This window comes from Oncorhynchus mykiss, chromosome 10, assembly GCF_013265735.2.
Source record: "Oncorhynchus mykiss isolate Arlee chromosome 10, USDA_OmykA_1.1, whole genome shotgun sequence".
NCBI lineage: Eukaryota > Metazoa > Chordata > Actinopteri > Salmoniformes > Salmonidae > Oncorhynchus > Oncorhynchus mykiss.
Genome location: NC_048574.1, coordinates 39,938,034 through 39,965,664, shown reverse-complemented (window position 1 = coordinate 39,965,664; position 27,631 = coordinate 39,938,034). Strand labels below are relative to the sequence as shown.

The following is a 27,631-nucleotide window of genomic DNA, read 5'->3' as shown; positions in this document are numbered from 1 at the left end:
CAGGACAATAATCTAAAACACAAGGCAAATTTACACTGGAGTTGCTTGCCAAGAGGACAGTGAATGTTCCTGAGTGGCCGAGTTACAGTTTTGACTTAAATCTGCTTGAACAACTAAGGAAAGACATGAAAATGATTGTCTAGCAATTATCAACAAACAACTTGACAGAGGTTGGGCCAGGTTACTGGATCGAATCCAGGAGCTGACGAGGTAAACATCTGTCGTTCTGCCCACTGTTCCCCTGTAGGTCGTCATTGTAAATAAGAATTTGTTCTTAACTGACTTGCCTGGTTAAAAAAATAATTAAAGTGTTTTTCTCAAAAGCAATTACTTGTGCATGTAAGAACATAGAATCATACTCATTACATGCTTAATATGGCCTAGGCTACGTCACTTTTGTTTTGCGCCGACTTCGCCATGGACTTTGAACGGGGCACCTGGCTCATGCCCGGGAGGTAGCCCGGTTCAAAAAACTAATGCAACCCGTAGTCTGACGGCTCCCGCTTAAATTATTATTTCATTGCCGAGAATAAACAAACGTCCGTCGATGTAGCGTAGCGTTTGGCCAGAGCAAGGTGTTTTTGTAACCAGGCAAGGTAGCCCGTATCAGTTAGTCGAATACCCTCACTGATCAACTCTACCATTTATTGAATGCCCCCTCACGTAGTTATATATTGTATTTCATATATGTTGGATATTCATTCTATATAAGTACTATTTATGTGAATCCTTTGTTGTGCTAAAAATAAGTGATACACTTTGATATGACAACTACAGTACTACCCCCCCCCCCCCCCCCTCCCCCCACAAAAAAATGCTTTAGAAGTGGAACAGTCCAAGGGTTACAGGAAGTTGTAGCAGCTGCCATGTTTGGCTGCTTTGTTCAGGTTTCTTGAAGGTTTCCTGCAGATTTTTTTTAAGTGTTGCAATGGAACCGAGCTGGAGTACATTTCTATTTCAAGTAAGTACATTTTGATACCCGAAAAGTACGACAATTGACGGAATAACTAGCAAACTCAAGACATTTATGGTTTGACGTTTTTCAAATGTATAATTTTAAGTAAAGCTACCCAAGCAAAACAATGGTAAATAACATCCAGGCTTCCAGCTGTGAGGTAACTAGGGCATGACGCTAAGATAAATCAGTTGTTATCGCTTTCATTTTTTTGTATTACTATGGTGGTAAATATTTGTTTGACTTGATGATCTAAATAACTTAATTATTATTTAAGTTAGCTTGTTAGATCAACGCCAGCAAACACGAGGGATCACTCGCAGGCTCCAAGAACGCCACTGTTACGAGCCAGCCAGTCTGAGTCTCTTGTTTTTTGTTGTTGCCCGGAACCATTGATGCGTTTTTTTGCTGTTTGATGGTGGGAATTTACTTCATACACTACGTCTCCATATAGCTAAAATATTCGTCCAGAGATCACTCGAAAACAAAAAATACTTTACCGATTGACTTTTACTTCCTTCCTATTTCGCTAGTCAGCGTTGAACTTTTCCCTTACCACCTCAAGTCGAAATAGCCAACTAGTTAACTAACTAGCGTAGCTAGCTAAACATTGTGACTGCGGGTAGAGAGAATTCAAACTATGTACGCATGAAAGCAGTGTTTTTGCCACATTTATTTCAGTGTGCGACATCCTGATTCAGTGATGGAGATTTCAATCTATAACGTCACTGTATACATATCTCCGATATAGCTAGACGAACTAACGTTACAAGTTTAACTAAATTGTTCAACATGGGTAACTGGTCACATTTGTCTATTTTTGTCTTTGGCCTGCATTCAAGCAAATTACGTCTCTTACCAGTTTCCATTACTAGTCTACATCATACTCGCTGCACCAACTTGTATCGTATTTGGTTTATCATAAAATAGGACATATTCTTATTAGCCCATGAGTGCATTCAGTCAAATGTTGTCCCCTGTTTACTTTATACAGCTACTGCGTGTTTTGGCAAGAAGCTATAAACATAGGCATAGCCTACAACTGTGGTAGTAAGGGAGTAAAAAAATCGAGCGATACATCGGGATATTATTTTTGATGATAGTCAAAACTATTGGATATTTCGTAATATAATTGTTGCACTAATTTGCTGTGCCTACACCAAAATTCCGGAATTTTCCCTTCAACTTTTTCTCTATCTTCTATTTAAATAGGGAGCAAATGTGTTTTCATCACTTATTTTGGTGACTGATAAACGTTTTCTAATGGCTCTCTTGTCCCGCTGCAATATGTTTGGAACATGGAATTGCAATAAATTCACTGTCAAATCATGATACCGGCACTGAAGTATTGTGATATCGTTTCGTGAGGTCAGTGGCACGTAGCAGCCCTAATATGTGGTGGAATGAGTAGATTTTGATTAGTGCTTGTTTTTCAACAAATTAAGGTCAAGGACACATCATAGCCTCGGATGTTATACATTAGCTGGCTTCTTGTGTTTTGTCTGATTGGATCCTTAAGGAGAGTTGTGGCAAGCTCCACAACAACAAAACTATTCAACCCATTAGGCCTACACAGATATGGGCCTACAATGTGGCATTTCAAGTAATGGTGTTCAAACTGCTTTCAACCTGAATATAACATTCCAGATGGCTGATATACAGTTGAAGTCGGAAGTTTACACTTATGTTGGAGTCATTTAAAACTCGCATTTCAACCACTCTGCAAATTTCTTGTTAACAAACTATAGTTTTGGCAAGTCTGTTAGGACATCTACTTTGTGCATGACACAAGTCATTTTCAATTGTTTACAAACAGATTATTTCACTTATAATTCACTGTATCACAATTCCAGTGGGTCAGAAGTTTACATACACTAAGTTGACTGTGCCTTTAAACAGCTTGGAAATTTTCAGAAAATGATGTCATGGCTTTAGAAGCTTCTGATAGGCTCATTAACATGATTTGAGTCAATTGGAGGTGTACCTGTACATGTATTTCAAGGCCTACCTTCAAACTCAGTGCCTCTTTGCTTGACATCAGGGGAAAATCAAAAGAAATCAGCCAAGACCCCAGACATTTTTTTTGTAGACCTCCACAAGTCTGGTTCATCCTTGGGAACAATTTCCAAATGCCTGAAGGTACCCCATTCATCTGTACAAACAACAGTACGCAAGTATAAACACCATGGGACCACGCAGCCGTCATACCGCTCAGGAAGGAGACGCATTCTGTCTCCTAGAGATGAACGTACTTTGGTGCAAAAAGTGCAAATCAATCACAGAACAACAGCAAAGGACCGTGTGAAGATGCTGGAGGAAACCAGTACAAAAGTATCTATATCCACAGTAAAACAGTCCTATATCGACATAACCTGAAAGGCCGCTCAGCATGGAAGAAGCCACTGCTCCAAAATCGCTATAAAAAAGCCAGACTACGGTTTGCAACTGCATATGGGGACAAAGATTTGTACTTTTTGGAGAAATGTCCTCTGGTTTGATGAAACAGAAACAGAACTGTTTGGCCATAATGACCATTGTTATGTTTGGAGGAAAAATGGGGAGGCTTGCAAGCCGAAGAACACCATCCCAACCGTGAAGCACGGGGGTGGGAGCATCATGATGTGGGGGGGGGGGGGGGGGGGGGCTTTGCTGCAGGAGTGACTGGTGCACTTCACAAAATAGATGGCATCATGTGGAAGGACATTTATGTGGATATATTGAAGCAGCATCTCAAGACATCAATCAGGAAGTTAAAGCTTGGTGGCAAATTGGTCTTCCAAATGGACAATGACCCCAAGCATACTTCCAAAGATGTGGAAAAATGGCTGAAGGACAACAAAGTCAAGGTATTGGAGTGACCATCACAAAGCCCTGACCTCAATCCTATAGAACATTTGTGGGCAGAACTGAAAAAGTCTGTGTGAGCAAGGAGGCCTATGAACCGGAGTCAGTTACACTAGCTCTGTCAGGAGGAATGGGCCAAAATTCGCCAAATTTATTGTGGAAGGCTACCTGAAGCGTTTGACCGAAGTTAAACAATTTAAAGGCAATGCTACCAAATACTAATTGAGTGTATTAACCCACTGGGAATGTGATGAAAGAAATAAAAGCTGAAATAAATCACTATTCTATTATTCTGACATTTCACATTCTTAAAATAAAGTGGGGATCCTAACTGAACTAAGACTGGGAATTTTTACGAGGATTAAATGTCAGGAATTGTGAAACTGAGTTAAAAAATATTTGGCTAAGGTGTATGTAAACTTCCGACTTCAACTGTATGTCCTCGTTATAGTATCACACATTTTATACTTTCGATTATAAACATTCCTTGCAGTTGATCTCCCCCAGTGGCAAATGGCTCCATCTTGAAAAATACATTATTTTGAATGGGAGCTCAGATTATTGGAGTGATTCAAATATTTACTCTCTGGGCAAGCTCTTAGCCCTGTTTCTGCTTTTGAAGTTATTACTGTAATTGTCCCAGCTAACTGTTCTATTTCCAACGTTCGGACATGTGTAGCTGTTGCTTGCTAAATGTAATGGGCCCAGAGCCTGTCAAGGCTAAGTGGCAGTTTGTCTCCAAATACTGAGTACAGTGCAGCCATTTTGCTGAGGGTGGGATGGTGTTTGTGTGATGTGATTATGCTAATGTCAACAGTCATTGATCATTAGGTGTTAGGAAGTGACACATGGGATGAAAGTTAATGCAGCACTCTTGCTGAATTCTCGAACACAACTGCTAGTGGTCATGAATCATTGTCTTGTGTGTCATTTTCACATTCAGTGAGATTAAAGGACCGTTTCCTCATCTTGTGGACAGTGCAGCAAACCAAAAGACTGTCTGCTTAGTGTAACATATGATTACTACGTCAGTTGTCTTTATGTTTAATTGATTCATAAGCATTTTGATGCACATGCAATAACTCTGTAGGCGACCAATAACATTTAATTTGATCCTATTCCTACCAGATTATTTCGCCCATATGGAGCAGCACTGTTTATTGTGTTGTCTGAGTGAGCGTTGTCTTTTATGCTATCTCATCAGACTTTGAACCACAGTTTAGTCAAACGGTAGCAGCTGGGGGCTAGTGGGTTCAACTCTCCATCACTACTCAAGAGCAGATGGGAAAAATCTTTTCATTTTGATTTCCCATTTTATGATTAAAGTGGTGCTTGACAAAGGTGAGGTTATTGTGCTCTCTGAGAGAGCTAAAGTACTATCATCCTTTATTACTCACCTGCAACTGCACAAAATACCAGATTTGTTTGTGTCACCGGCTGCCTTGTTCCTGACAGTAAGGCTTTGTGACACTGGCTTCTGCATCTGCATGACTCACGCTAAACACCTCTCCCCTCTGGAGCCCTCATTCACTCATTGATCCCAAGTATGTTGGCAGTAGGGTAGCATGGCAATGAGCTAGAGAATGGCAACAATGACCTTCTCCTATATGACCCAATCTCCCCTAGAGTATTTTAAAAGGCTACCCCAAGTATTCATTTCATATAGGTTAGCCTCAGGAGTTTTTTCTTTCTCTCCACCTAAGTACCAGCTGTGAAATACCTCCAGTTATAGCCTATACCATAGCATAATGTTGGAGCTGCCCGAGCAGTGACTCTTCCACATTTTAGATGGCCTACAAGAATACATCCCTGCCTGGAGGTTATGTTCCAGAAATAATAATTAATTTCTGTTTTCAGTACAGACTTGGTAACTAATCTGACATTGAACATTGTCAGAGCAATACATTTGGGCTCAATAGTTATTCAAATTTAAATCATTTTATTTGTCACATGCGCCGAATACAACAAGTGGAGACCTTACAGTGAAATTCTTACATACAAGCCCTTTGCCCTGTTGGTTGTTCAAGAAGAAGTAAGAAAATATTTTTCAACTAAAGTAAAAAATGAAGTAACTCAAGAATGCGGCTATATACATTGGGTACCGGTACCAAGTCAATGTGTGGGGGTACAGGTTAGTTGAGGTAATTTGTACATGTAGGTAGTGGTGAAGTGACTATGCATAGATAATAGACAGCGAGTAGCAGGTTATTCATCAATGTTCTTCAAAATGTTTTGTTTGCTGACGTTTACTGACACCTGCCATTTTCAACTGGTGTACACTTCAGCTTAAGACATGTAGCTAGCTAGTTCCTTGTTTAGCTAGCTAGCTAAACAAGGAACCTAGCTAGATAGACAATGTGTAAGATCACACACATGTAACGTTAGCTAACGAGCCAGCCAGCTGATGTTAGCTAGTTAAACAACAATGAACATAGTGCCAAATCATGTCATTAATACCCTGCATGAATCTGCTGGGATACGAGTAATAATGTCATACCTGTAACGTTAGCTAGTGAGCCAGCCAGCTAATGTTAGCTAGCTAGCAGTACACTTTAGCTTGAAATTAAATAACTTTCTGTCAAAATTTGAAATGTGTAATGTCTGAAAGTCTAGCCTTAACTACCTACCTTACCCATATACATCAATGCATGATGGACGGGTCTCCCTGTCACGGATGCCATGCTACTGTTGCCCTTAGTTTGAAGATGTAATCTGGAGACAGGTGTTTTCTCTCTCTTTAGCTATCATACTCTAATTACACTGATTTCAAAACTCATCCTCCAGAAAGTGGAGAGGAACACTTATGCAGCTCCACTACACAATACATTTAAAAAAAAAATAAGCTGCATTCGACAGGATTACCAATAGACTGACGAGCTCAAATAGACAGAAGCCTTCTATATGGCATACCAATCCGAACTCTTCTCTCTGCATGTCTAGCCCACTCGTTATTTCAGCCAGTCATGGCTAGTGTGAAGGTTGCTGTCGCTTTCTGTGGCTTAACCAACAAGGATCATAATTTAAATATTTTATTTGTATTTACAGAATGCATACAAGTTTGTTATTAAGGTACATGAAAGTATGTTCCAGAGGGCATTTCTGCTAAAATACTAATTACATTTTGCATGCTCCCTCAACTTGAGACATCTGTGGCATTGTGTTGTGTAACAAAACTGCACATATTAGTGGCCTTTTGTCCTCAGCACAAGGTGCACCTGTGTAATGATCATGCTCTTTAATCAGCTTCTTGATATCCCACACATTTCAGGTGGATGGATTATCTTTGCAATGGAGAAATACTCACTAACAGGGATGTTAACAAATTTGTGCTCAACATTTTGAGCGAAATAAGCTTTCTGTGCGTATGTAGAACTTTTTATTTCAGCTCATGAAACATATGACCAACACTTTGCATGTTGCGATTTATATTTTTGTTCAGTATATTTCACATGGAATTAAAAGCCAGTCGCCAATCAGTACTGTTTAGTCTTTTTCAGAATCCTTTATTCTCCCTGCCTTCCAGTTTGATGTTATTTATGTTGGAGTGACCTTAGTCTTCAGAGCACATTTGTATCAAAATGGTCAGAGCGGCATGAAAGCACAGCAGGCTGCAGGTCAAGGACCTCTGTCTTTGGGCCAGGCTGTCTGCTGCTGTCTGGATCAGTGGATCGGAGACAGACAGACAGAAAGAGGGCTAGAAAATGATGACTAATCCTGGAAGGTATTGGGCGTGAGCAGGTGCGCATACAATAGGGTCCGGTGGGCACAGTGGCTTTCTTCCTGAGCTACCAGGTCCCCCTGGGTCTGAGAGCGCGACTGCTCGTCTGGGCTGAGGCTTGTCTGGGCTGAGTCGTGTGTGTGGAGAAATGCAGCCCCTGTCCCATGAATAGAGGAGCCAAATCAGAGAAGATGCACGCACACACAAAGACTTCCTGTTGGGCACTGGGTGCATTTTCCACAATAAAGTAAGGAGGAGAATGTGGGATTTGTTTTTAGTTTCTCATCTGTTCCCACTCCCCTCAGCTGGCCCTGTTGGCTGGATGGCTGAACGTGAAAGGGAAGGGTAGGATATTTAACCTTGCTCTTTCGTGCTCTTTGCGGAAGAGAACATGGTTGTCTTAATTGCAGCATCCCCCCCCCCCCCTCTTTTATTTCAGTAAGACGGGTGGGTTTGTCTGTCTCCAGACAGTTATGTTTCTTTTGATGAAACAACCGTGAATATAGTGTCAACGTATTTCCCCCGGCATCACCCATATCATAAATCTCTCAATAGAACAAGTGCGGGTTCCAAATGAACTGAACCTTGCTTGAATTATCAGACTACGCAAGACAAGTAGTAAGGTAGACCAAGGTAACTACAGGCCTGTATCTATTCTGGGAGTCCTTTCCAAAGTCCTGGGGCCTAAATGAATAAACGTTATGTAAATTTCACACTTTCCATTTCTGAAATCTGTGTACGTATAAAATATAGAGATTTATGAACTTGGCGCACGCCATACATACACACGTTTCCCATTATAAATTTTACCGGTCTCATAAAACTGCGTGCATTAGCGAGTATTTTAAATCCACCATTCACCTTTTATGGTGACAATAACGGCCTTTATTTGCTGTATAATTTGGAACTGTTGTCATTAGGCCACGGCATGCAAAATACCATGTGTTGTTTAATATTTAGTTTTATCAATAGATTATTGGGTTTCAATGAGTATGTTTACATTGTCGTGGTAATTTCCTGTATTACTAAACATTGAGAGAGCAAACCACACACAAGTCAGAGTTATATTATAAAGTCCATCTTTAATTATATGAGCTTCACCATAGCCCTTTTTGACTCTCAGATCAATTCAGTGTCTATAAATGAATTCTCAGAGGGCTTACCAAACAATTCTTAGTATCATTTATAGCCAAGACACACCCCTCTCAACTCGCATGACAAATAACAGATCTTAGGAACATTACAAAGGGCCTTTTACTTGAAAGAGGATAGCATCCAGATAGCATTAGCTATAAATTATCGTTCAGTTTGGTCTCTTTAGATGAGATTCTAATCTCGTTCTTGGTACCACTTAGGACCAAAACATTACCTCATCCAATGGCATATATCAATTGTCAATTCTAGATACTCCCATCTCAAATACAACCCTCCTGGACAAGCTCACGGCGAGAAGTGAGCCTCTAGGTCAAGATAAGGGCAACCTCAGAGAGGACATACAATAGTTACAGACACATTCCCATAAGAAGACAAGCCTCCGTTCTGTCGTCCTCCCCTTCTTATATTTTTCATAGCATCACATGGTTTAACAGATAAATTGACATACGAAGACAAGCCTGACCTCTCCCCTCTCTGGGCCCCAAGTGACTAAGCCCGAGCTGAGAAGGGATAACTGCAACTGCCAACAGTATAGTCCAAAAGAAGACATTCTAATGACAAGAATAAGATAAAACATATTATTTATGTTACCTAACTATTTCTGATTCAGCCACGACAACATGCACACTAATACTTTTCTGAGCAATCTTTCAAATTATTATGCGTAATGCCAAGAGTGTGTATATTTTAAACAAAAATTGAATTCTATATTCCATTCTATTCTTATCTTAGAATAAAAACCTTAGTGTGAAACAGTTTTAGTAAGTTATAAGCTACGTTCCAGTTGCAGCTTTTTCTGACAAAGGCAAAACAAAGTTTTTTTTTTTTGTTTGTTTGTTTTTGAGTGTGTGCGTGTGACAGGATGAGCAATTCTTATTAAACAAACACTCAAATAGGCAACAAAAGCAGGAACAGCATAGGGCTGAGTGACTCACTCATTCCTGGCTTTCGTTCAAAATAAGTTATATTATAATGCAGAGTTAAAGACCAATTTATTTCTGATTGTCGTTAGCATGCATTCTCTCCTCACTACAGCTAATTTTGTTTTAAATTATGTAGATTATAATAAATGAATGTTTGTTGGAGTTGATGTGTTTTTTGCTAGGGCAAATCTGGTCTGTGATATTGAGTTAGAAATGTAAAACATTAGAGTACTTAAGCATCGAATACATTGCAAGTTTTCCTTTTCCGGTTATTAGGCTACACTTTACAGTAGGACTCAACTCTGACTGACTGCAGCACCTATCTGTAGTCTAAACTGCGGCACATGTTTTTTCTCACACCTAGCCAACCTATTAGACTGTCCTTTTGGAAGTTAATGGAGGTGTGAATGTTTGTCAGTCTCTCCTATCGCACGAGTCCTGCATCAGGCAACAACAAAAATCAGCTGGCAGGTGGTCCCGGAGTTGAGTAAATACAGTGGCGCAATTACACCTGAATGTGGACTGACGATTTTCGAAAATAGGATACTTGTGCCTTACAGCCCGTTACATAAACGAAGAGTGGATGTTCTACAGTGCAGCTCAAACTGCAGAAAACATAAGGCCAGCTATTGTGAAAGAATACTTGTGGATCTGGTTGATTTTTTTTTTCTCACTTCAAGAGCCCTACTGTCCACCTGGTAATTGTGTGATTTCAAAGGATATAGCGTCACCTTGAGATGGATGTGTGGTTTCAGAGAGGTCCGCTGTGAGCCTGTGACCAGGCACGGTGGATAAAGACTCACCTTCAGATGGATGTGTGGTTTCAGAGAGGTCCGCTGCGAGCCTGTGACCAGGCACGGTGGATGACATCCTTTTCCTGCACAGCAATTTGAAGAAATCCAGTGATGAATGGACTGTTTTTGGAGTTGTTATAGTATATTTATTTGTCTGTTAGACTCTTTAAAGCAATTTGAGTTGTCAGTGTGCTGCATTGCATTGTGGAAATATATATATATATATATATATATATATATATATATATATATATATATATATATATATATATATATATATATATATATTATATTATATTATATTATATATTTTTTTTCTTAATTCATGGCATGGTTTCTTTTTACCCAAATGATGAAAAGACATGCAGACAATTTAATTAATGTAGTCGTAAAAACAATTATGCTAAATAAATTGATATTATTTTGTTGGGTAATGGATCGGCTCTCGGAACTCATTAAGAGATGGATTCGATCTTCAATATAATAATTCAGAAGGTTAAACCCATAGGTTTTAGGTTGTGTGGCGGAGAGTGATGCGGGCACTGGAGATGTTAGGTCTGGGCAGGTGGGGTATGGGTTTTTTTTGTCTAAAAAGACTAACTAAAATCTTACAGAAAAATGTAAGGAAAAATGACAAGCTTGCAACACGCATCTGATTTATTAATTATGAGTAGGATTTATTTGATTTTGTTAACATTCTTCATTGTAACCACAATGTCACAAATAATTGAACACACACACCATGAGCAGATGAAGTTGTTCAACATTTAAAAAATGGCAACATTTTTTCCCCCCTTTTCTCCCCAATTTCGATCTCGTCTCAACGCTGCAACTCCCCAAGAGGCGAAGGTCGAGTCATGCGTTTTACATTTTACATGGCCAGTAAAACCGCACATCTTCACAAAACATATTTCAACCCTACAGGCGCGACACAAAATGCATGCCGTACCTTTGTCAAGCTTCTTCTGTTGGCACTCCAATATGTCACCATAAACATCAGATATGGTCAATTTTTTTCGATTAATTCTGTCGATATATATCCAAAATGTCCATTTATTTGGCGCGTTTATCCAGAAAAACACTGGTTCCAAATTGTGCAACGTGATTACAAAATATCTCAAAAGTTACCTGTAAACTTTGCCAAAACATTTCAAACTACTTCGTTTTGAACAGGGCTACTTCTTCATTACACAAAGGAAAAACCTCAATTTCTAAGACTGGTGAAATCCAGTGGAAGCGGTAGGAACTGCAAGAAGGTCCCTTAAATCTGGATTCCCAATGAAAACTCTATTGAAAAGAGGGTGACCTCAAAATAAATATCTGAATGGTTTTTCCTTGGGCTTTCGCCTGCCATATAAGTTCTGCTATTCTCACAGACATGATACAAACAGTTTTATAATCTTCAGAGTGTTTTCTATCCCAAATCTACTAATAATATGAATATCTTATCTTCTTTGGATGAGTAGCAGGCAGTTGAATTTGGGCATGCATTTCATCCGGACGTGAAAATACTGCCCCCTGTCACCAAGAAGTTAAGCAAAATGCATCGGGAGAGGAAGGCAATGTTGGTAGTTTCCGGTTTATCGTCCCAGCTCTAGTACAGTACACAGTTGTTGCGTGGTATACTGGTACCTTGGTAATATCACGATACCGAAACGTCATACGGATACCAACATTTTAGAATACCGTAGTACAGTTTCATATGATTCTGACATTTTCATCCCTACTGCTCTAAAGAACCTGCTGGTACCTGTTATAAAATGTTTTGTCAGTTTGTTTATAAATTCAGTTGAATTGAAGCAACAGCTACTAGTCTCTTGTATGCACAGGTACAATATCCACTTAACTTTTATACTCGCATCAGGTGTAGCAGCTGTAATCAGCCAGCCGCATCCTCTACCAGCCCTCACTCACCTGCTTCCCCCCGTCCGCTCTTCATGCGCGTCTATTCCTCATCAGTTAAAGTGTGTGTATATATATATATATATATATATATATATTAATTAATTAGCTGGGATGTAGAACCAGACGCTGATGAGTCTTCTGTTGGTAGGTTTGTACATTGGAGCAGCCCGTAAAGCGAGCTATGTTGATGTAGCATTGCATCGCCTGTTGTAACCAAGAGCACAGACCATTCTGAGTAGACTTTGAGTTCACTGTCATGCAGCCTCAGTGTCGGATAGGGAAAGTGGAGCGCCGCTTCGCGACAGCCATGCTTGCAGCTTTACAGTAAAGACAACGACTTCTCTAGTCTAAACGGTTAAAAACATATGACCCATATTACCAAATGTTTTTTTTTCTTTCTTTTGGGAGTAGCGCGCATTTTACACTGAACAAAAATATAAACGCAACATGCAACAATTTCAGATTTGACTGAGTTACAGTTCATATAAGGAAATCAGTCAATTGAAATAAATAAATTGGTCCCTAGGGTTACAGCCATGGGTGGGCCTTGGAGGGCATAGGTCTACCCACTTGGGGATCCAGACCCAGTCTGGTTGTCTGTGGTGGTGAGGCCAGTTGGACGTACTGCCAAGTTCTTTAAAACTATGTTGGAGGCAGCTTATGGTTGAGAAATGAACCTTCAATTATCTGGCGATAGCTCTGTTGGACAAACCTGCAGTCAGCATGCCAATTCTGTTTAGTGCTAACGTTTTATGTTGGGACTAGTGTGTGTATGCATGTTTGAGAGAGACTCTGTGTTAACTGAAGCGTAAAGAAGGTTTCATGCAGTGTTTTCCTCTTACTGACACTGACATGCATGTCATTATGCATGTACAGTGCATTCGGAAAGTATTCAGACCCCTTAACTTTTCCCACATTTTGCAACGTTACAGCCTTATCCTAAAATTGATTCAATTGTTTTTTTTTTCTCATCAATTTACACACAATACCCCATAATGACAAAGCAAAACAGGTTTGCAAATGTATTATACATTTTTCTTTTAAATATGACATTTACATAAGTATTCAGACCCTTTACTCTGTACTTTGTTGAAGCACCTTTGGCAGCGATTACAGCCTTGAGTCTTCTTGGGTATGACACTACAAGCTTGGCACATCTGTATTTGGAGCTCTGTCAGGTTGAATGGGGAGCGTTGCTGCACAAATATTTTTTAGGTCTTTCCAGAGATGTTCGACCAGGTTCAAGTCCGGGCTCTGGCTTGGCCACTCAAAGACATTCTGAGACTTGTCCCGAAGCCACTCCTGTGTTGTCTTGGCTGTGTGCTTAGGGTTGTTGTCCTGTTGGAAGGTGAACCTTCACCCCAGTCTGAGGTCCTGAGCACTCTGGAGCAGGTTTTCATCCAGGATCTCTGTACTTTTCTCCGTTCCTCTTTCCCTCGGTCCTTACTAGTCTCCCAGTCCCTGCTGCTGTAAAACATCCCCACAGCATGATGCTGCCACCATGCTTCACCGTAGGCATGGTGCCAGGTTTCCTCCAGGCGTGAGCTTGGCATACAGGCCAGAGTTCAATCTTCAAATCAAATGTATTTGTCACATACCCAATCTTGGTTTCATCAGACCAGAGAATATTGTTTGTCATGGTCTGAGTCCTTCAGGTGCCTTTTTGGTTTACTCCAAGTAGGCGGTCAAGTGCCTTTTTACTGAGAGGCTTCCGTCTGGCCACTCTACCATAAAGGCCTGATTGGTGGAGTGCTGCCGAGATGGCTGTCCTTCTTGAAGGTTCTCCCATCTCCACAGAGGAACTCTGGAGCTCTGTCAGAGTGACCATAGGGTTCTTGGTCACCTCCCTGACCAAGGACCTTCTCCCGATTGCTCAGTTTTGCCGGGTGCCAGCTATAGAAGAGTCTTGGTGGTTCCAAACTTCTTCCATTTATGAATGATGGAGGCCACCGTGTTCTCGGGGACCTTCAATATTGCAGAAATGTTTTAGTGCCATTCCCCAGGTCTGTGCCTCGACACAATCCTGTCTCGGCGCTCTACGGACAATTCCTTAGACCTCGTAGCTTTGTTTTTGCTCTGACATGCACTGTCAACTGTTGGACCGTATAGCCTTTCCAAATCATGTCCAATCAATTGAATTTAGCACAGGAGGACTTGAGGATGAACAATTGAAACAAGATGCACCTGAGCTCAATTTCAAGTCTCATAGCAAAGGTTCTGAATACTTATGCAAATAAGGTGTTTCTTATTTTTCAATTTGCAAACATTTCTAAACACCTGTTTTCAGTTTGTCATTATGGGGTATTGTGTGTAGATTGAGTTTTCTTTCTTTAATCAATTTTTGAATAAGGCACTATAATTTACTGTACTGATACTGAACTCTACTTTACTGTGCTGGACTGTACTCTAGTTTTCTGTACTTTGTTGTCCAAACTTGTAAAACAGACATCTGATTGGTACAGATTTGGTCTGGACCAACCAAATGTAGTATTTTTGTATTAAAATAATACCCCAGTGTGTAGAACAATACCCAAATATGCAAAGGCGGATCGTGCATATTTATACCTATTACATCACCATGAAGATAATTACATTCATATCCATAATTATGCATTTCTGTGTAGTACAGAACAGGAATCCATGATGAAATTCCTTTTAACGCAACTCCGTTACCGGGTGGAAGTCCACTTCACTTACTGTAGTTCAATAATCAATTCTTTCTGCAGACATTGACTCTTAATTCAGAGCAGATATTCTACAGAATTTCAGGAAAATGTGGACACAACATTTCTGTGTTTTTTTGTTGTTTTTTTAACTAACTTTACTTCTGCCCAGTTCTTTCAGTAAATGTGTTTTTGTACATTTTTAAAAGTAATCCTTGTGCATAGAGTTGTATGGTTTGTTAAATGTTGAAATCAAGGATTTTTGTTTTGCATACATTTTATGTGAGAGTCTGCGCAATTCCATTGCCGTGGAATTGCCTGTAGACCCGAATCTGGCCTCTGAAGTTGTTGAATGATTACAGTCAAGGGGTAGGGTAGGCAAGTCTAAAAGCCAATTTATGTTATCGGCGGCCTCGTATGGAGTGTGTGTGACACAAGCAGAGCCTTTTAAATGTAACTGTCACTATTTGTGTGATCCTCCTCACTTACTTTAGATGCTCCATTGAACAGCAAAAATGAACCCCTTACAGGCAAGTTTGGCTGTATTTGTGCACAGCAGCTCTTTTTGCCAATCTGCTGCTGATGTTCTAGAGATGGATAATACATCCACCCAGACAGGCCTATCAGCTCTGCAGATGTTACACTGGCCACAGTCACATGACTGTTTGAACTACGATAGAAGACAATACATTGACCTAGTTTCTGCATAATTTAATCATAGATTTAACCGAGGGGCATATTACCATAATAGCCTAGTAGCCTATATTTAGCTAGATAAACACATTAAATTATTATTGTACACATGTTTAATTGTTGTCCAGGATCTTGCACAAACATTATTTTCTTTAAATCATGCCCCTGTCTGGTGCTGGTGTGTGTGTGTGTGTGTGTTCCGCTGAAGTGTAGCGCAAAGGCCTGATCTAGATTTTAGAGAGCTGTTTAGTAGGCTTGGGTGGTATGCTGTATACCAGGGTGGTATGCTGTATACCAGGGTGGTATGCTGTATACCAGGTTATTTGAAAATGGCCACTGGATGTTTTTTTTAATACTGTTAACTATTTCTTAGTTTTTTTCATTTTTATCAATTTGAATATTTGTAGCTACTTTTTCAGTAAATAGCAGTAGTCAACTTGTGCAATATGTTAGGAGATAAAGAACATTGTGTTCTTCATTTCTCCTCTCACACAAGAGGCTCCTGAGTGGTGCAGCGGTCTACAGCACTGCATCTCAGTGCTAGAGGAGTCACTACAGTCCAGGTTCGATTCCAGTGTCACATCTGTGATTGGGAGTCCCACAGTGTTGTCTGGGTTTGGCCAGGGTAGGCAGTCATTGTAAAAAATAATTGGTTCTTAACTGACTTGCCTAGTTAAATAAAGGTTTACATTTTGGGGGTTGCTATTTTAGTACTAAGTTCGCTGTCTATCTAGGTGGTTAGCTTCTTCCAAAATCAAGCATTCGCTTGGTAACAGTAGAGCATCCCCTTCTGGATCAAGAGCCTTGCTGTTTAATATTTGTGTGTGCAGCAGACTGTGAGTAGCAATTTTGAGTTACTTGTATGACTTTATAAGCTGGAATGTCATCTGTTCTGAAAATAGTTTAGGTCAGACTGTGTAAAATGTTTGCAATGTGCTCGTTAGCATTTAGTTAGCATTCTCAATGGGATTTTACATGTACTTGTTAGCATTACTAACCTTCGGATTACAGAGGCTGTGTGGTTAGAAAGGTGTTCAGTGGCGGTATTACTGAATATCCTGGTATGACAATCTGGATACCGCCCAAGCCTACTGTTTAGTTTGCACTGAAGCTGAGGAGACAGGCAGACAGACTAGGTTTTCCAGCGCTGCGTGTGATTTTATTTATTAATGTCAGTCGACGTGGGTAACTTCCAGCTTTGACGTCACTAACCTTTTCCCACAGCGGGGGACCTCTGCCTGCTGTGCAGTACAACCATGTGCTTTTATAACTGAACTGCCTGATTTTAGCAGCAGCAGCACATTAAGGCCCCTCTCCGCCAGCTCTTTTCTAATTGGGCTGCTTTGGGTGGTGGCTGGACGTGGCGGTTCTCTATTGGGGTGGCGGGTTTCCTCTGTGTGTTTGTTGCAATGTGACAGAGATTCACCGCTGTGGTTAGATGGGAGGCTTCCTGTGGCACTCACTCTTACCTGGTGTCTCTCCTCTGCTTCCTGAAGGGTGGCTAAGGAAACGAGGCTTGTGGCTTGACCTGCGCAACTCCAACGCCACGCAGTCACACCACTGAGAGGTTCTCGCTCCAACCCTAATCTAGAGCACCTGATTCTAATAATTAGCTGGTTAATAAACTGAATCAGGTTAGTTACAACTCGGGTTTGAGTGACAATCTACATGAGGGTAGTTCGTTAGCCCTGGTCTAATGAAAACCAGTTTCTTATTAATTTGAACTTTTCTGTCAGTTCTTCAACAGTTTAATGTTTTGAGGAGCACTTTTGTAATGAATTCCATTGTAACGTTGAGCTACTAGCTGGGGGATTCTCACGAAACTGGCACTTGACCCACCAAAAAGTACCATCAAAAATGAAACATTTCCAACATAATTCCTCTTGGATCACTAAGATTAGGATCTGTATTTATCTATTTCATAATTATTGTGTTTATTGATCAGATATGATATATTTTCCACTACTACCAGTGTAAAAATTCTCATTACCGCATATATTGCTTATGTAAAGGCCTGAGTTAAACAGAACACTGATAGGAATTCCTTTTAAAATTACATTAAAATGTTGTAATTTCTCATTACCACAACACAAACTTTTCTGATTATAGTTGTTTTTGTCATCACTTCATGTTTGGACATATTTGGATAAAGAACAAAAGACACACCACAGATTAAGCCAAAATTACTAAACTATGCATTTTATTTTTCTGAATATTTCCTTAATATTGGTGCATTCTGGGTAATGGTGAGCTGGTTTCAGAGATGAGACTGCATGTTTCGGACTGTTGCGTAGTTTTCTATTGGAAAAACTGCATTGAGCTCTATTAGAGATTCAGTAACCCAATAGATCAAATTGTTATTTGTTTATCCCAAATTACACTCATAATTCTAAAATCACTGATCTTAATACAATTGACTAAAATACAACTTATTTTAGCATATGTATTTTCAAAAGTCAAATGTGGACTTAAGCATAAAAAGTTCTTAACAGGTAGTATTGGTGTATTAGGATGTGGATATGTGTGGTTCTAAGGTACTTTAGATGCATTTCTAAATTGAATGGAATCCTTTGGGCAAATGGCATAACATGACATGCCTATAAAGTATCTAAATATGTGGGGTATGGACCAAGACTGTATTGGGAAATCAAACAACAGTATAGGTAAGTGCTAAAACAGTCCCAATGAGGGATATCCTCCTTTAAGAGGTGGGATTTCTCTTTGCTGAAACATATTCTAGATTGTGGCTTTAAGTAAATTTAAAATGGTGTTTATACACCCATATTTCTTGACAACCTCTGTTAAACATCAGTTATTTAATTAAGTAATCTATACAGTAGGTGTAAGTAGTGGTCCTAGTAAATAAAATAAGCAGCACCGCACAACCATACATTAGAATTGACTTATTCTCATTACCGAAAAGGACCTAAAAATTATACAGTAATGAGATGTGTTTCCAGTAAAGAGAGGCCCTTAACTTAATCTGCAAGTAGTAGAATACAGCCAATGAGTCAGCAAACAATTGACTTCATCACTAAAGCCCATTCATTTCTAGGCCTGTGGCGGTCATGAAATTGTCAGCCGGTTATTGTCATGCAAAAGTCTACCGGTCTCCCCATAATTGATCGATAATTGGCATAAAAATGTTTAGCATCTTCAGGCCTCATGCAAATCAAATCAAACTTTATTCGTCACATGCAACAAGTGTAGATCTTACAGGGAAATGCTTACTTACAAGCCCTGAACCAACAATGCAGTTCAGTAAAGAGTTAAAATATTTACCAAATAAACTAAAGTTTAAAAAAAAAAAAACGATTATATACAGGGGGTACCAAGTCAATGTGCAGAGGTACAGGTTAGTTGAGGTCATTTGTACATGTAGGTAGAGGTGAAGTGACTATGCGTAGATAATAAACAGCGAGTAGCAGCTGTGTAAAAACAAATGGGGTCAATGTAAGTAGTCTGGGTGGCCATTTGAATTGTTCAGCAGTCTTATGGCTTGGGGTAGAAGCTGTTGAGGGGCCTTTTGGTCCTAGACTTGGCAGTCCGATACCACTTGTCTTGCGGTAGCAGAGAGAATAGTCTATGACTTGGGTGACTGGAGTCTTTGACAATTTTGGGGGCTTTCCTCTGACATTGCCTAGTGTATATAGGTCCTGTATGCCATGAAGCGTGGTCCCAGTGATGTACAGTGCCGTACACCCAGTGATGTACAAGCCGCTGATGCACGGCTTTGGAAAATCTACATTTTTAAAAGGTCTAATAAATCTATGTAATATACACCATCAAATCAAAGTTTATTTGTCACGTGTGCCCAATACAACAGGTGTATGTAGACCTTAGAGTAAAATGCTTACTTACAGGCTCTAACCAATAGTGCAAAAAATGTATTAGGTGAACAACAGGTAAGTAAAGTAAAGATACACACAATATTTATTTTAGTCAGGTCGAAAGAAACGTATGAAGAAAATGTATTTCAGAAGAATAGGCTTGTTAATTTAGCTGACAAGCTATCCTTATGTCTCATGCCATTATTTAAACTATGATTTTATAGTAAGAAGAATATAATATAACTTAGCTGAATCAAATAGAAATGACATTTTTCCCATTACAGAGCGAGTGGGCATATAAAGTGTCTATGTTGAGTGTAAAAGTGATCATAGATCCTATGTGCTAGAATTAGAGTTATTTGTCAACTTTAGTTGTGAATGATACAAACCTTTTTAGAATGTCTTAGGAATCAACACATGGGCTGCATGATGTGACTATTTGAGAAAGTAGCAAAAAAACCTTGCGCTCTGTTCCTTGCCTCAGGCTTCACAGCTGTTCTCTCATCAAGTGATCATATTTTCACCAATCAGACTATTTTCAAATGAATCTTTGCTAATATGTCAAATTAGTTTTGTTTTAGAATGGCCCATTATTAAAGGGGCAGGGGGGGAAATACAAGCCATCTGTATGCATTCGAATAGCGAATGGAGGCGCTTTCCCGCCGGTCTACTTTGTAAGCTACTTTGGTTTTAACATGTGCTTCATATGAGCAGCTGATGAATAAATAGAAGAACACTTAATTCACTCCAAGCATCAACCACTGTTTGAGGAGCATGATCTCGCTGGCCGACAGGTGATATTCCGTCCTCACTCTGTATGCCATAGGCTTTTCATGTTTTTTGCAACACAACCTATTTCTCTAAACTGTTGTCAGTGTGGTCGAACCTGTCAGCGTGGTCAAGAAAGGAATAAAGGAGAGAGCAGTTGGAAACGCATGGTGCTGAGATGCTGTATAGCTGAAAGTAGTGTGTCACCCAATTAATTATGGAAATATTAACAATGCCCTATTACTAGGCTATTCAAAATCAAATACAAATGCACTAATTGTAGGCTAACTGTAAGCCGCCCTGCACAATCAATGAACCTACAGCATCGCCTAGGGCGACATTTGGAAATGTTACATAAGTAATATAACATAAGTATTCAGACCCTTTACTCGGTACTTTGTTGAAGCACCTTTGGTAGTGATTACAGCATTGGGTCTTCTTGGGTATGACGCTACAAGCTTAGCACACTTGTATTTGGGGAGCTTCTCCCATTCTTCTCTGAGAATCCTCTCAAGCTCTGTCAGGTTGGATGGGGAGCATTGCTGCACAGCTATTTACAGGTCTCTCCAGAGATGTTCAATCTGGTTCAAGTCCGGGCTCTGGCTGGGCCACTCAAGGACATTCAGAGTCTTGTCCCGAAGCCACTCCTGCGTTGTCTTGGCTGGGTGCTTAGGGTCATTGTCCTGTTGGAAGGTGAACCTTCACCCAGTCTGAGGTCCTGAGCGCTCTGGAGCAGGTTTTCATCAAGGATCTCTCTGTGCTCCGTTCAACTTTCCCTTGATCCTGACTAGTCTCCCAGTCCCTGCCGCTGAAAAATATCCCCAGCATGATTTTGCAACCACCATGCTTCACTGTAGTGATGGTGCCAGGTTTCTTCCAGATGTGACGCTTGGCATTCAGGCCAAAGAGTTCAATCTTGGTTTAATTAGATCAGAGAATCTTGTTTCTCTTGGTCTCGGAGTTTGCCAAAAGGCACATAAAGGACTCTAAACTGGCTGTCGTGCCTTTTTATGAAGTAGTGGTTTTGTCTGGCCACTCCACCATAAAGGCCTGATTGGTGGAGTGCTTCAGAGATGGTTGTCCTTCTGGAAGGTTCTTTCATCTTCACAGAGGAACTCTGGAGCTCTGTCAGTGACCATCAGGTTCTTGGTTACCTCCCTGACCAAGGCCCTTCTCCCCCGATTGCTCAGTTTGGCCGGGCAGCCAGCTCTAGGAAGAGCCTTGGTGGTTCCAAACTTCTTCCATTTAAGAAGGATGGAGACCACTGGGTTCTTTAGGACCTTCAATGCTGCAGAAATGTTTTGGTATCCTGCCCCAGATCTGTGCCCCGACACAATCCTGTCTCGGAGTTCTACGGACAATTCCTTCGACCTGATGGCTTGGTTTTTGCTCTGACATGCGCTGTCAACTGTGGGACCTTATATAGACAGTGGTGTGCCTTTCCAAGTCATGTCCAATCAATTGCATTTACAACAGGTAGACTCCAATCAAGTTGTTGAAACATCTCAAGGATGATCAATCGATATCGGATGAGCCTGAGCTCAATTTTGAATCTCAGAGCAAAGGGTCTGAATACTTATCTAAATACTTTATTTTTAAAATATTTTATTCATAAATAAATGTGAAAGCTTTTCTAAAATCCTGTTTTTCGCTTTGCCATTATGGGATATTGTGTGGAGATTTTTTAAAATTGTATTTAATCCATTTTAGAATAAGGTTGTAACGAATTTGAATACTTTCTCTCCCGGACTCATGGATAGAAAGTCTGGAGCGTAGCATAAGGTAACCAGTCCATCCAGTATGCATCATAATACAGTCCACACTCAAATGTGTTTACTAGAGTTTATTTAATTTTGGAGTATTGGCTAGACAAAGTATGCACCAAAGACAACTTAAATCTATGTTTTTGCATGTTTTCCAGCTGTGCGTAATATGCGGTAGGCTATGTATTGTATTACAGCACAATCATCATTTTAATTCAGGCTTTTCTTTCTGGCTTGGGCTCATATATAGGCCCATGCGTATGCATACGCTCTAATATGCTATAGGTGTTTTTGAATTCATCACATTAGAAAGCATTGCCCATTTTGTTGTGTTAGGCTTTGAAACATCATCCACAACCATGTTTTACACTGTTTCAACCTGCTGTTGAACTTCTGATCATTGATCATCACAGTGAGGTACATTTTAAAAGTAAGAGAGGCCTACTGTTTTGTTGATAAGTGTATGCTGTGCTTTTCAATTGTGACATCAATGCAAACAGTGGTTAGAGGAACAACAGAGCCCGGAGTACCAGGCCATTAGGACCTGATGGTAGTTAGCAAGTTGGGTAATACCAAAGCATGTCCAGAGTGCATAAAAAGAGATTACCATGTCACATGGAATTTTACTGCGGTCATGACTCATGACATCCGGTGTGGCAGTAATATGGTCACTGCAACACCCCTAATCATTCCTCTATGTTGGTAAGTTAATGGATCTCTCTTTAAGTTTTTCCCAATTTTAGTTATTTTTGTTGTTTTTGCTAATGAGAAGGTCAAGTGTCATGAAGGGGTTGTTTGAGAATACAATTCTTATTCTGGAGTTATAGCCTCCAAGTGAAGAAATTAAATGAACTTGTGCTCCTCCAATGACTACTTCTTTAGATCAGGGGTCTTAAACTTTTTCAGTCTGGGACCCAAATGAGAAATTCTGTGTTTTCCTTGGACCCAATCTTAGGAAAATATGCAACTACACATAAATATTGGTACATTTCATTGCCCTTAAGCCTAAAACATATGCAATATAAACAAAAACAAATAACAATTAAATGTTTATTTTCCCGTATTAAAACACTCTTACATATCTGTCTACGTTGGAACTGTTACTGTTAAAATACAATAAATAATTTCATTCTGAACTGGAATAAACAGATTAATCACATCACACAGATGTGGACCCGAAAACACACACACAGTCCTAATGAGAGCATGTCTATTCTGGGCTCTGTTTTTGACAGTGTAACACTGAGGTTATGCTCAGCCTTGAAACGTATTCTGTACTTGTTTTTTAAACTGGATCAGAACATCTACTGCGTTCTCAGTCAAGCAGGAGACCACTTCCTGCTGTAGATGAACAACCCAGAACTGTGTGAGTGTTTGCCTCCAAAAAGCATCTCGCTTCAATCAGTTTATTCCAGTTAAAAATAAAAAAATAATATTCTATTTTAACAGCAACAGTTCCAACCTAGACTAGTTTTCAACAATTTCTACAGTAAGATGTACAGTGGGCCTGATCATTTCTACAGTGAAATGTACATTGGGACTGATCATTTCTACAGTGAAATGCACAGTGGGCCTGATCATTTTTCATCTTCATCTGTATTGTTACTTAGGGCTGCACATCAGTAGCTACTTTGCTTTGGCGAATGTTAGCGATTAGCTGTGTACAAGGCCAGGGGATTGTTTGAAAAACTCACATCTACTACTATGAGAGTTAGTTAGTACTCCCTTATTTCTGCTTATCAACACCTGTTATAAAATGTCAATGTCTTGCTAGCTGACTAACTTTTCCACTGTCAAATCACTGTTTCCTGAAGCATTCTGCCCTGTTCTGAAATAACTTCCTGGGTTTACCATCATGCTGTAGATGTTTGGTCAGGACTTGTCATTTATTAATTTGTTCGTTATGAGAGACTCATTACTAAACTCTTCACCGCACAAAACACACTGTGTGCGCTCCTCATTATACATTTGTATGAAAGAGAAATTCATCACTGTATATTTTTTGGGTTCCTGACAAGAGCTCCGTCAGAACTTGTGGCTAGCATGAGTCCATTTGATGACAGCGGTGAGTGATGGCGAGTGGGGATGCGTAGTCATTGGCAGATGGCGCATCATCTGCTGCTGAACGACAGCGCTGCATCGTGTGTGTTGCAGTGATCTTCAAGAGAACTGCTGTAAACCGCGAAGCACACGGGTAACTCCCTCTCACTCAGCTGGCAAACTGAGCACAGAGACCGCTGCTAAACAGACAGTGCAGATGCACTTGGCCAATAGCCATTGCACGAGAGACAATGCCATCCTGTCTGATGTTCAGACTCTGCTTGCAGATGTAAGAGATCCGTACTGCTCTTCCCCCTTCACTGTTGCTCCAAGCAGAGGAAACTGCAGTTCTGAAATGCATCAAAAGTGTGAAGACTTCTGCCTTAAGCCCATACACGCCCAGAGTACATGTTGGACACTAAGTATGCTGTCTCCGCTTGAGGTCGATCGATTAATCGGAATGGCCGATTTTAATTAGGGCCGATTTCAAGTTTTCACAAGAATCGGAAATCGATATTTTTGGGTGCCGATTAGTCGATTTGGATTTTTTTTACACCTTTATTTGATCTTTATTTAATTAGGCAAGTCCGTTAAGAACACATTCTTATTTTCAATGACGGCCTAGGAACGGTGGGTTAACTGCCTCGTTCAGGGGCAGAAAGACAGATTTTCACCTTGTCAGCTCAGGGGATCCCATCATGCAACCTTACAGTTAACTAGTCCAACGCAATAACGACCTGCCTCTCTCTCGTTGCACTCCACAAGGAGACTGCCTGTTGTAGTAAGCCAAATGTAGTAAGCCAAGGTAAGTTGCTAGCTAGCATAAAATGTATCTTATTAAAAACAATCAATCATAATCACTGGTTAACTACACATGGTTGATATTATCTAGCGTGTCCTGCGTTGCATATAATCTGACTGAGCATACCAGCATGGCAATACTAAAGTGCCTATAAGAACATCCAATAGTCAAAGGTTAATGAAATACAAATGGTATAGATGGAATAGTCCTATAATAACTACAACCTATAACTTCTTACCTTCTTACCTGGGAATATTGAAGACTCATGTTAAAAGGAACCACCAGCTTTCATATGTTCTGAGCAAGGAACTGAAACGCTAGCTTTCTTACATAGCACATATTGCACTTTTACTTTCTTCTCCAACACTTTGTTTTTGCATTATTTAAACCAAATTGAACATGTTTCATTATCTACTTGAGGCTAAATGGATTTTATTTATGTATTATATTAAGTTAAAATAAGTGTTAATTCAGTATTGTTGCAATTGTCATTATTACAAATACATTTATTTTTATTTTTTAAATCGGCATTGGCTTTTTTGGTCCTCCAATAATCGGTATCGGCTCTGAAAAATCATCGGTCGACCTCTAGTCTCCGCCACCTTGGCCTGGATGAGGAGGTCAAGGTTCTTGGCAGTCTGGCGAAGTACACTTCCAAGCAAGGGCTTTGGGATGGAGATGCAATATGGCAGTGGTGCCAACATATCTCATCAGCCACCTGGTGGAAGGGACTTTGTGGATCTGAGGCTCTTTCCCCTGTTGCTTCCATCATCCTCCAAATCCCACCAACATCAGAGCGCAACTGGTCTTTGTTTGGGAACACACACCAAAGCACACAACAGGCTGACCAATACAAGGGTTGAAAAATTGGTGGCCATCCGTTTGAATTTGAGGCTTTTTGAGCCTGATAACGAGCCATCCTCAACAAGGTTGGAAAGTGACAGTGAAGATGAGGCCTCAGAGTCTGATGTTCAAGAGGTGGACATTGTGGAGGTCCAGGGAGAAGACATGGAAGCCTGAGAGGAAGACAACCAAAGCTTTAGTTTCTAGACTCACATTTTACAGATGTATGTTGAAATATTTTTTGGGAGATGCGATGGATCATTCAATATTCCCTTTTGTTGTTCAATGACCTCTTCCCATGCGATGAGGCAAATTGTTGAATTAAAGTTAAATTCATAATTTTTTTTCTATTGGAAGGATTTAATCATTTGTAATTGTCTACTTATGATCAGGTTAAATGTTTGTTTCAAGTGTTACGGTAATGAGAAACATTTTTAGTGTTCATGTAATACGTATTATAATTGAATGTAGACTTCAACTAGTATCCAAGTTTTATGATTTAAGGACAAACACCATGTAGGTTATTCAAATAAGTTTTGTTTTTGTTTATAAAATGACCTGAATTGAATGAGAATTTGGGGTTGAAAATGTGCAAAATTCAGGTGAAACTAGAATGTATTTCAAATAAGACACTGCTATAAACTAGGCATCTTACTCTTCAGATTGATCGTTAATAGTTGCAGATGCATCGCGGTTTTCTAACTCCATTTGCTACTGCCGTGGTTCGAATCACCCAGTATACCAGGGCCTTGTCTGGTCTGGCTGAGCTCATGCCCAGGTTGCTGCTGTATTTTGGCAGGCTACTTTTACAGTCACATGAAGAGTGCACCATCATGGCGGGGGATCATTTTTCATATATGCTAGCAGGTTTGGATTCCACAGCAGCAGGCTGCTAGTGTGCCTCCTCATTAATGACAGCGCCAGGGCCTATTTTTGTCCCTGTAAAACACCAACAGTCACTGACCCTGCTTATTTTGCGTGATTCATCGAATAGATGCCCCAGACATCAATACCGTGGCTTGGTACAAAGGTGCTTCTTTATAAGGGACTTGGATGTCAATAGATTACAGTAGCAACTATGTGCAGTAAAGGACTAAGTAAAGGAAAATGATATTCCTAGTTGCTGTGGTTTTAGACTAGAGACCAGAGTTGTTGTAGCAATTTTATCTGGTTGAATGTTTTTAGGTTTTCCAGTACATTTCCTCCCGTTGTATTTTCTGCAATGTTTAGCTGACTGAAGTCCCTCTTGCATGTCATTAGTCATTCAGCAGAGTGGCGGTAGGGCTGACTGCTATGTTCTGTCCTCTGTGGTCTACTCTGCAATGCCACATGCGCCAAGAAGGACTAACTGTCTATTTTGGTGTTGCTTCCGATGCAATGGCTTTTCCCTCGCAATTACACCCGCAGCCAGCCACTCTTTAACTCTCCAACTCTCTACAGCCTCACTTCCGCGGAGGAGCTGTGAACTAACTCAAAGGGCACAAGCTCTCATGGTGAAATTGAATAACCACCACACAGTGTGTTCAATCTCCATGTGTTGTGCAAACTCATGTAGCTTCTAGGCCCAAGCTATGGCTGAGGCGGACGAGTCACCAAAGCAAAGCCTCCCCAGCAGCACTGGAGCGTTTTAAGATGTAGCCTTTGAATGGCATTGAGATTTTGCTGTTCCTAATAGTTGTTGCATGTGAATGGCTCCCAGATTAGGCTATTCCCAGTAGGCCATCTAAGACAGCAACACAACACAAAGAGAGCCTAATGCTAAATTAATTTCCTCCCAAACTATTATCCCCACCGCAAGAGCGGTTATATAAAGGAGGAATGTGAAGATGTAGGCTAATCTCCAAAAAGTGTCAGGTTACATAAAGGAGAAAGGCAGAGCTAAAAGGATGTGAAGTGAATGTGGCTGTTTTGAGTAACACAAGTAAAACCTGAACT

At 40.2% G+C, this 27,631-nt stretch overlaps 1 protein-coding gene across 2 annotated transcripts in view; it reads left to right on the top strand.

Annotated features, from left to right (window-relative positions):
* Window positions 1–853: 853 nt before the first annotated feature.
* LOC110533872 (vascular endothelial zinc finger 1) overlaps window positions 854–27,631 on the top strand; it is a 44,051-nt gene continuing 17,273 nt past the window's right edge. For both annotated transcript variants that reach the window (XM_021618438.2, XM_021618437.2), the window contains exon 1: window positions 854–961. In XM_021618438.2, the coding sequence (XP_021474113.2) occupies window positions 929–961 (33 nt within the window). In that variant the 5' untranslated portion in view covers window positions 854–928. The remainder of the gene's footprint in view (window positions 962–27,631) is intronic.